This window comes from Rhea americana, unplaced genomic scaffold (assembly GCF_003343005.1).
Source record: "Rhea americana isolate MKP2758 unplaced genomic scaffold, rheAme1 scaffold_0, whole genome shotgun sequence".
Lineage (NCBI taxonomy): Eukaryota > Metazoa > Chordata > Aves > Rheiformes > Rheidae > Rhea > Rhea americana.
This window is the reverse complement of record NW_028185037.1, coordinates 1242948-1253752: the sequence shown is the minus strand read 5'-3', so window position 1 is coordinate 1253752 and position 10805 is coordinate 1242948. Positions and strand designations below refer to the sequence as shown.

General features: G+C 39.8%; 1 protein-coding gene across 1 annotated transcript in view; it reads left to right on the top strand.

Annotated features, from left to right (window-relative positions):
- Positions 1-28: 28 nt before the first annotated feature.
- The window catches only part of LAPTM4B (lysosomal protein transmembrane 4 beta), a 61819-nt gene continuing 51042 nt past the window's right edge, over positions 29-10805 (top strand). The window contains exon 1 of the mRNA XM_085300446.1: positions 29-156. Within this exon, the coding sequence (XP_085156572.1) occupies positions 61-156 (96 nt within the window). The 5' untranslated portion in view covers positions 29-60. The remainder of the gene's footprint in view (positions 157-10805) is intronic.

Below are 10805 nucleotides of genomic sequence, written 5' to 3'. Positions count from 1 at the left end.
CGCCGCCCCGCGGAGCGGCGCGGCCAGAGGCGCGGAGCGGCGCGGAGCGGAGCCGCGGAGATGCTGAGCTCGCCCTGGGCGCGCTTCTACTCCAACAGCTGCTGCCTCTGCTGCCATGTCCGCACCGGCACCATCCTCCTCGGCGTCTGGTACCTGGTAAGCGGCCGCGGCGCGCCCGCCCCCCGCCTCTGCCGGCGGCTGCTCCGCGCCCCGGAGCGCGGCAGCCGGCAGCAGCCTCGGCTGCTGGGGCCGTGCTTACAGCAGCAGCTAGGGCTGCTCCTGCAGCCTAGGTGTTTCTGGAGACAGTTCTCCCTAGCTGCACAATTCTGGGTTACAGCGCTTCATCCCCTGCTAGGCAGGTGCGGAGGCAGCCTAAATTGAGAAATGAAGCACGCAGAAGATGTAGAAAAGCAGCCRCAAGTATTGAAGGGCTGGAGGGGGAGGCAGGAGCTGCAGGGTGCATGTAGGGTCGTGAGAATCTCAAGAGAAAGGCTGGGTTTGCAGGGAAAGTGTGGCAGGTGAAGACCCCCGGTGTGAGTGTTTTCATAGCTCCCCCAAACTTTCAAGCATCATTTCTCAGGCTGGTGTTGACTGCAGTAATGAGACCTTGCAAACATGCTAGCTCCRGCAAGGCTACTCTGACCACACTGCACAGAAATCTTATTTTGTCATCTCTGCTTCCACCTTGTGAAGAAGCTGAAGGTTCTTATATCATAGTTATTCTTTATTTATGAGATAATTGCTTGTTCTGGGTATCCTGGCCCATCTGATGGAGATCTGAAACATTTTAGGCAACTGCTATCAGGTACTAGAAAGCCTTCTTTCCCTCCCTCTGGTATATAGGAAATGAGTGAGGAATTGGTCTTTGAGGCATGACTTTCATGGTTACCCTCTGTCCCAGAGGCCATTTGACACCCAGTTCTTCAGCCAGGGCAAAGACTTCTGCAGGAGAAGGTGCATCAAGCCCTAAGTTCCCCTTCTATCTCTGACAATCTTTCCTCAATCCCTTGGGCAGCAATGCAGGGAAAGCAGCTTTTCCAAAGCCTGCCCTGCCATAGTGGCAGGGTTTGCAAACGTGTGTCACTATGATAAAAAGAGCTGGTTTGTCACTTTAGATTATGTAGATGCACTTCTCATCCAGTTTGGTCTTCAGTGTCTTTTGGTATGAGAAAAAAGTCTCCATCTGATGCCAAGGCCATGCAGAGCTGTCTGCTGAGCATCATTTTTCAAATGATCAGAGACGGAAGCAGATTAGACCCAGGCTTATTTGCTAACTGCTGAAACTCACTTTAGAAGCAAGTGAAAAATGCAGGGCTGTCCTCCATGGTATGACACCTTGTTAAATAAATTCAATCRGCATAATTAAAAGGCTAGGCTGATACTAATGTCCTAGAAATCGTATAAAATGATCTATGCCCTATAAAATACGTGTTTCACCACTGAGAAAATGGTGCATCAGTTGAGCTATTTATTATTCTTCATTTAATACAATATAGTTAAATGAAATATCTGCAGTCTGTGGTATCTTACCCTTGTAGTGAAAAGGACATACCTCTTTTTCTAGTTACAATGGAGTTTCAGTAAGTTTTAATATGATGACCTAAAAGCCTTTGAACATTTCTTCCAGGATGCTTATTATTTCCTTCTGTCTTCACTTGAATGAAACCTCTTCATATTGACTCAACAAGGACAGGGATAAAGATGTTTTAGCCTTTTAATGGACCAAAAAGATATTTGAGGAAGAAGGAATTAAGTGCATCAACTAGCCTGGGATACAAAGAAAAGTCTGGCAGTATTTTAGACTTAGTTACCGCTTGTACTGTCAATGTTTAAATATTAGTGACCCGATTTGACATAGTATTTTTCTGCAAAATCTGATTTAAAATTTTCTTTTYTAACTGGCAGATATTTCCTGATTTACATGTCTTTCTACTTTGTTTCTTTTTTTTTTTTCATAACATTTTTCAAGGCAGATTTCTGAATGACTTCAAACTGACAGTAACTTATAACATGTCGTAGTACAGATTTCTTTCTACCCTCCCTATATTGCAAAACTTTTAATTTTAAGGTTGGAGACTATTAAGAATAGAAATGCAGATGCATGTTGATAATAAAACCTAAACCTTTTTGTTAGCTTTGAAAAGACATAAGTATTAAGAAAGTAAGGGGTAGCTCCTTGAATCAGTAGCAACCCTTGTTGAAAGGCCCTCGTTCACAGAAGCATGTATGAAATCATGTATCAAAATGTAGATTTATCTCAGAAGATCAGTTATGACCTGATACAATACGCTATTGGTGGTAGATACATGTAAAAATAGATGTGGTTTTCGTGGTAATCTTTTTCTTTGCATGCATTTCGAGTGATTGTATTATTCAAAACCATAAGTGATTATCTCAAATAAAGTTCAAACAAAAATTTTTTTTTTTTTTTTTTTTTTTTACAACAGACAAATATGTATTCTGTACACTGTTTGCCATTATGCTTTACAGGAAATGACTTGAAGGAAAAAATCCCTCTAGAGAATGAATAGTTTTTCCTATCATTTTTTCATATATCACTACCTGTGAAGTATAAGTTTTATTAATTCTGTGACTGTTAATACCATGATTCAGTTGAACAGGCTTCTCAAGGAAGAAAAATGGTAGCTTTTAAGTTTTGTCAGGYTTTCAAAATCACTTTTTCACATGTTGAACTGGGTTTGAGCTAGGATAATTTCTGGAGGCAGAATGTCAAGCCAGACTAGATGTGGAAAAATAGTCTGTTTCTCTGGGATAATGTTTTAGCTCTTTAGTTTTAATTGGAGGTTTGGGACTCTACAAATAGCAGAGAGAGTGAGGAGCTGAGTGCGGGTGGCTGCACTATCAGAGCACTTTGCACCATAGGTGCGAGGAAAGAACACCACATTTACAACGTGCACACCCAGTAGCCATGCACACTTATAGTGGTCTCATAATGTATCAATAGATAGGAAATAAATATTTAACTTTATTTTAGAAAATAATGGCTCTCAGAATGCTAATGTTTTCACAGGTGTGGTGTTTCAGTGGTTTCTTCCTGGTAGGGCCACAGGCACTGCATATAAAATAATATAATGCAATACAGCATTGTATAGTATTCCAGTACTCTATATATAATGTATATACTATCAGCAATGAGGTACTTCAATGCCAAATGTGATTTCTAAAGAAAGAATGGGGCAGCCCAGTAAAATGCAAATTCCTGAAAACAAGGTCAAATATGTCTGCAAAACAGCCTCCACTTCAGGAGCTGATTTGCTGTCTTGGGGAGGAAAGCTTGAAGGGGGTGTCACAATATTGAAAGCAAAAAATGTGTCAAAGATAAAAATGGCAGTTATATGGCTGACTGAGGAGTAATATGCATCCCAAAATCCTGGGGACCGGTTCAGTTCAGTTGGTTATTTTAGCTTTTTCTCCCATTGGCCTGGACGTCACGCCTCTCTGTATAGTATCAAACATGAAATCAAAAGTCACAAGTAATAACAGAGAAAATTTTATTCTGGGCACAAAACTCTTGCAAGTGTCATACTTTGAAATAAAAGAAGGAAAATGAGAAAATCACTTCCAGTTACTTTCTTTTCTTTTAAACATTTGTACTGGTGTGCTGTTCRAGGCAGTGACACCACTGAAATGAGCCAGCTTTGGTTCTGAAATCTTCCTGGAACTGGTGTGCAAGCAAAAGTTGACATCTTTTTAAGTTCTGAGTGATCCAGTTAGTATTGGTGGATCAGAAATAATACCCTGTTTGGTAAGCTCTTTAACAGAAGTTATACACACAGCATGTCATCTTCCTGAGTGACTGGATTCCACTTTCCTTTTTGGTTTTTTAAAAAAGAAAAAACAAAATAGGAACAATGGCAGGGGTGCTGACAGCGTTACTGAGGGATTTTCCATTGCCTTGATGCACTACGATGGGGATTTATGCAAGCACCGAGGCTCGCACTCCTACCAGCCCCATCTAGGACAACAGGAATTATTTTCCATTGTCGTGGGTGGAGGGAAAAGATAAAACTTGAAGGCCGTGGCTCAGAAAAAAACATGAAGAAGGAGCTTTAATTTTTGAGTGAATGTGTGCCAAAGTGCCTTCTGCCAACCATGTTGCTGCAGTGGTGCCCATGGCAGGGGGCTCCCCAGGGACCCAAGAGCTGCTCGGCACCACCAGAGCTGTTCTGCARCTCAGTATGCCTCCATGCTCCCTGGGGGTCCTGGGAAGGAGAGTCTGAAATGAAAACTAATGGAAGAATAAGAGCCTTTTATAACTGAGAGTTATCAAGGTGTTCAGGTACCCTCTGAAGGACATGTGGTAAGGACGTAAATAGAGCAAGCCTAAGCTTTTAGCCAGGTTGGATTCAGCATTTGAGCTGCTATTTAGGGAAAGTTCGATAAACTGCTGATGTTGACRTTTCAGTTCTGGATTTTACTCAGGATATTGCTATGAAAATGTATGTAATTTCTGYCTAGATCCCACTTGTTTTTTAATAACATGGCTGAATCCTAATGGAGCAGACATGTACTAGTAGAAGCCTTTTTATATTGTAAAGCAAAAGAAAAATATTGCTTACTAAGGTCTCACTGTACAGTTGATTTTCAAGTTGAGCACCCTGCTGAGATCAGTAGAGTGCACTTGGCCTGATGTCAAAAGGCAAGTCAAGGTATGCATTTTGGGACTGGGTCACACTTACTTCCTTATTTTTTTTCAAGCACAGGTGCAAAACAGCATATATGGCAATATGCTTAAATACCAGTTAGAAGATACCTATGGTAGTTTTATAGAGAACTGAAAATGCTGGCTTATGTGGCAAGGAGCAGAGGTYCACACTGACTGCTCACATAAATACAATATACCTATCCTGGARGTCCTTACAAGCTCCTCTAGCCCCACTCCTGCAATCCTAATAAGGTATTGCCTGCTAGTCCTGTTCAGTTTAATAGAACTGCTCACACCCMTAAAGAGTAGTAAGTATAGGGCCTTCTAAGAGGCCATCTCAGGGAGAATGAATAAAAAGAAATTTTAAGGTGAAAATGTTAATTTATGACTTATTTTCAAACCTGTGAGAATGAGGAGATTTTGAAAACTGGAGAAAAGAACCGAAATAGTGAAAAGAGGGAAATTACACCACTGGAAAGCTCGATGTGTGAGACAACTGGAAGCTTTGTCATTGCAGATGCATCCCAATGTGGGGCTGCAGGAGTTTGCRTGAATGCAGGATTGAGGCCTTGAGTTTTATTTAAAAATCCAGATTTCTTTGTTTTTATATGAGGTGAAATTGGCTTATAATAAAGATTTTAAAACTTTCTTTTTTCTAGATATGAATGGTCATAGTGCTTCAGCCAGACGCCTCAAGGCGCTGTCCCTTCATATCAGCCAGGAATGTGACTGTCCCTGCTGGGCAGTGTGACACAGCTGGGTGCTGTGGCAGGTCACTGCTGCAGGCACCACCGCCTGCACCAGCTCCACTGCAAGTCCCACCATGAGGGTGCTGCTGAAAAGGACGTTGCAGACTGGGGCTCACTGTGGGTTTGTCCGGTCACCAGCCCAGACCTGAGTGGTGCCTTTGAGGGGGCAGAGCTAGGTGATGCCAGTGAGATGGGCAATTCTCATCCCTTGGTAGAAGATGTAGTGTCAGCAGCCAGTGACATTTCTCTGCTGGCAGGGCAAGGGGTCATGATCTGATCTGCAATGACTTGAGGTTCATGGTTCTTGTTGTGGAGATGGCTGCAGTGAGTAAAAATTTGTATCCCAAATTCCATGTCTATAAAATGATCTATAATTTCTGTGTTGTCTGTGCTTACTTTCATAAAACAAAAGCTGAGGTCTTGGGAAAAAACAGTAATGTTCTCTGGTAACTCAGGGGGAGTTCCTGTTTTCTGTACAGGCCTACTAYGGAGGAGTACTCCTACTTTCAAAGGCTTCCCTATATGATTGATTACATGTTGAATATTCATCTGAGACTGGTATCAGAGATGATTCAGAGTATTTATTCTTAGAGTGGATACATCCATTTCATTATCTTCAAGACAAGTGGGAAATACATGAATGATCCTGCACTTAAACACCTAATTGAGACGTATGGCACTTCCGTAAGAAACTGAATATATATATATATATACACACACACACACACACACACACACACATATATATACATTTTAGACATACAGTACAGCAAGGAATAAAGAACAGCACTGATCATTAACATGAAGAAAATATATCTACTCTAGAGGACCTTCAAAATAAATACATTCTATAACTTACATAGAGAAACAGTTTTAAATAACATAATAGTTAATTGCCTGCTTCATGAAGGAGAACTCCTTAAATAACCCCTCTATGCACAAACCCAGGTTAGTGTTTGTAACGTAGGACCTTATTCCACCTCCTTTTTTTCCTCACTCCAATTCATGTTTGAGCGCTATTTCAGTTAAATTGCAAGCTAGAGTATTATCTGGGAGAAATTAAAATTGTAGAATCAATAAGGTTGTTTGCAAGGATCCTAAACATTCACCTGTGGCTGACAGAATCAAACTGTGAACAGGCCGGCAAGATTTTTTTGGAAACGGATGGGTTCGTGGATACATATGGTATACAAAGTTGCCTGTGTTTTCTTTTATCAGTGAGAATATCCAGGTTTGTGTGTTTGCTGTACTGCACAAAAGAGCAGAAAAGGCATTTTGTCACTTTTACCAGATTTTGTCACTGCACAAAAGAGCAGAAAGTGCATTTTGTCACTTTTACCAGATTTTGTCATATATCAGTGTATCAATGTTTATATTTTAAAAGCTTTTTAAGGCATTGGAGGACTAAAATTCTCTGTAAGTGTCTTTTGGAACATGATTTTGCCAACTGTTTTTTGGCTTGTAACACAACATGAAGATTTCTGTAAACTTCTCTAAGTACTTATCACCATGCATATCTGAGTTTTCTTATATCTCCAAATACCACACCAAGATTTTTCACACGGTGTATGAATCATGCTATAGCTGATAATCCGCATCAGCTGTCCGGGATAATGACACAGTGTTGTCTCTTCCAGATAATATAGGTAGCGGTTCAGCAAATGAAAACTTTTTTAAAATATACCACTTTTTAAAGTAAGGCTTTCAACTGAGGTAATAAATTCGCTAGGATTATAAGGAACAGTTGTCTCCCATCTCTGAGAAGGCAGATGTCTGATTGTAAGAGGAGCAAAGTTAACAAAGTTRAAGAAAATAAACACACAAAGAGTACAATGCACTATATTCACACTTGTTTTTTATAAGATGTCATACAAACACTATGAATATATTTATAGAAAGGRGGGCATTACATTAATCAAGTAAAATGTGTTTAGAAGATCTGTTGAAGGTTAATATGTATCTCCAAGTGAGCCAGAGGTGGATACATTAAGCTTCGTAAACTAATCGTTGATTAGGCTGACGTCAGTGAAAATGCAATTAGTCTTATGTATTCCTGTACATATGGAACGGATGTAGCAAAATAGCCAGGGATTAATTTCCTCTATTGCTTTCTTTTTTCTCTAATTTATTGTTGGGATCATCTTTTGATTGTAAAACTATGAAAGTTTAACACTATTAAGGCTTGAAAGTGGGCAGGCAAATTTCTGTGTTGTTCTTCAGGTGRATGTGATGAGGTTATAGCCCCAAATCTCCAAACAGCAGGATAAAAAAAAAATCTAGAATAAAGAAAAATCAAGCTCATGGCTGATGGAGCAAGAAAGTACTCCTGGTCGATCAGATGTATTGAATTTGCCAGCAAGGCATCAATGAAGAAATGATTTGGGCTTGTGCCTGGTGCACTGTTGCGAGACCCCCTCTGGGTCTGCTCTCTTTCGTATATCTGCAGTCAGTTTTGACTACAATGATTTTAGTCCTCTGGCTTTGAAGAGCTTTCTAAAGTGCTGTGGCTGTTTTTCACTTCATTTCTAGCTTATGCTGAACAAGGTCTTGTTCTGTCAGGAGATATATTAAGCTACTTAAAATGGACAAGACAAATGCTTTTGGCAGAAATACAGATTTGTGGAAGATTTTCAYCTTGCAAAAGTGCATTTTCCAGCTGTGGARCAGCTGTGTCCAGACAGGTCAGATAAATGCAATGATGTTTACTCTTTTAGAAATTATCTGGTTCTATTCAACCATACCATTCATTGCGGCGTGCTCCCTTCTTCCTTATGTAATTTGCTGAGCTGGGCTGCAGAGTGATGTGATGTGTTTACTACCAGTAGCCCTGAACMCTTGCATGGTTTCCATGGGTATTGCTTATGGTGACTACGTAAGAATAATTGATCAAAATGTTGATGTTTTTCCTAATTAAGAGAATGTGGGTTAGTGTCAAAAGTTTGGGCMCACTTCTGTCCTCAGGTGCCTGTCCGAGGAGGCTGCAGGTCAGCTTGAGCACAGACAGCTCCAGAGGCATGGTTGGGGGGCATGGAAGCTGCCAGCCAGGGCCAGCTGCCTCTGACAATCTCATCTGCACCCTCAGCTGCCCAGTTACAGTGTGCAGGCTGGGTTGTCCTCTGTCACAAGTCCAAATTCAAGTTCAGACCCCTGAGGACTGCCATAACTCGCACCAATGACAACATTTTGGAAGGTTTACCCTCAACCTTCCCAAGTCACCTGCAAGGTTCAACAATCCATTCTTGGAAGTAAAGAACAAATGCAGAAACCAAACAAATCCCAACTGATGGTTTCAACAACTCTTTCTAAATAAATTTTAATACTTAAAAGTTCTTTGCTAGCTCTCCACAGCATCCTGAACAAGGATGTACTTTAGTAAAAACTGTGAGTGAGTCTAGCAATGTTACAATATGAACATGGGAATATAATTATATTTCCCCCAGTCCTAACAGAAGGCCTGTGCAGTCGTTTTCAGGACCTTGCTCAGACACAGGTTTAACTTTCAGGAAGTACCRTGTAAAAATATCAAGGAATCCACCAATAAATTTGCATACAAATATCCTATTTCCTTAAACCATGAGAAGACTAAGATTAACTATGTAACAAATTAAACCGTATCTCTAGGGAAGCAGAAATCTCTAGAGTGCATCCTGCACAGTCTATCCATCTAATTTTTCCTTTACAAATTTAGTCATTACCATATTTCATTAGTGACAGGCCTCTTGTGAACTGGGTTTTAGGACTGTTAAAAGGCTGGCAGTAGGCATTAGTTGAGTCTTTTGTATAGAAGAGTGATGATAAATTGTGCTGGACTTCCTATATCAATTTAATCAGCGTAGACTTTAAAGTTCAATGCTTAATGTCATTATAATAATCAAAGTTGATATTATATATAAAGTCTGGTTAAAATATTTCATGCAGCTCTCTAAAATAGGCTTTCTATAATATGCTAGACTGAGCCTGCCTCAACTGTTCTTTAAYTTCTTATGAATAATATGGAAAAAATAAACCACAGAATTCCAAACTCAACTATCTTCTCCAGATTAAAGAATATAAAAACTTAATTGCTACTTCTGATCTGACTGATGTTCTCTCTATTGCAGTGCAGTATTTCAGATAGCAGCCAGAGACATATGCTTTAAGAAGCCACATAGGGTAGTAAGAAAGATTGACCTGTGCAGGGGAAACATTTTCTTGTATTCCCCTATTATTTTTTTAAGATTGGTCAATAGCTGGAAACATTAGGTCTTATATTTTGTTTTTAAAAATGATGTGTAATATGACTAAACACATTTTCTGAATAAACATCTCGTCTTTTTCTGTATTCCTCCAACTGTTTGGCTTCAGCAGTAACGTCCRATAATGAGTTCTACTAGTAAATGGCATGAAGGTTTTCCTTTTAACCCATCTTTATGTGGCCATCTTTCTTCCTCCCTTCTGAGGGTTAGGCTTTCGTTCRGTAAAAAGGTAATTAAATACTGCTGGGTTTTCTTCCTTGTACCATTTCATTATTTTCTGTGTCACTAACATATCTGTAGCTTGTCCATACCCCCTGCATTGGAGAGTAGATACATTTTAAGTAGGGTGAGGTAGAAAGCTTCCATAGCAGAGAAATGAAGCAAGACGGATCTTCTCTGACAGCCAGAGTTCTCCTGCTCCTTCTTTCCTTAGGAGCTGAAATCACTAAAGGGCATGCACTCACATTCAGCTGCTGGATCCCAGGCGCTCTGAGGCCGATGATGAATTGTTGTCATAGGATCTGTGAAAAAACCTGGGCAGATAGGAGACACAGCTTGTTCCTGCTCACACCGTTTGCCTCCTATTCACAGTGGTCAGACAGCTGTRAAAATGTTATTCCTAAAATTACATCCTTATTTTATTTTTAGTTCGAATTAAAAATATGTGCTTTGACTGACTGTTGAGTTGAAACCTGAATGTGAAAAGGTTTTTCTGCTCTAGGATTATGTGTCCTCTTAATGGAAAAAAAAAGTTCTCATTTTTATTAATATCTTTTATGTTAAACGTTTCCTAGCAATAAAAATGCAAAGAACATGCCAAATGGGAGGCAAAAGATAAATAGAGCAGAATTAAGGATGTTCAGATTGCCTTAACTATACATTTTCCATATATTCTCACTTTTTAMAATAGTAATACTGACTTCAAATATTCAAGTAGTATAAAATAGGTACAGTAGTGTAAGATACTTACTATACTATACAGTAGTATAAAAACTTAAGTTCAAGGAGCAAAAAAATTTAAAAATGAGGTTTTGCTTCTATAGCAAATGGATACTTACAGCCATAAAATTACCTAGGGCTTTTTGTGGAGGGAGCAGAGTATATGGGGTTTTACTTCAGAGTTTCTTCAGTTTTATTAAAAACATTTACTTACTA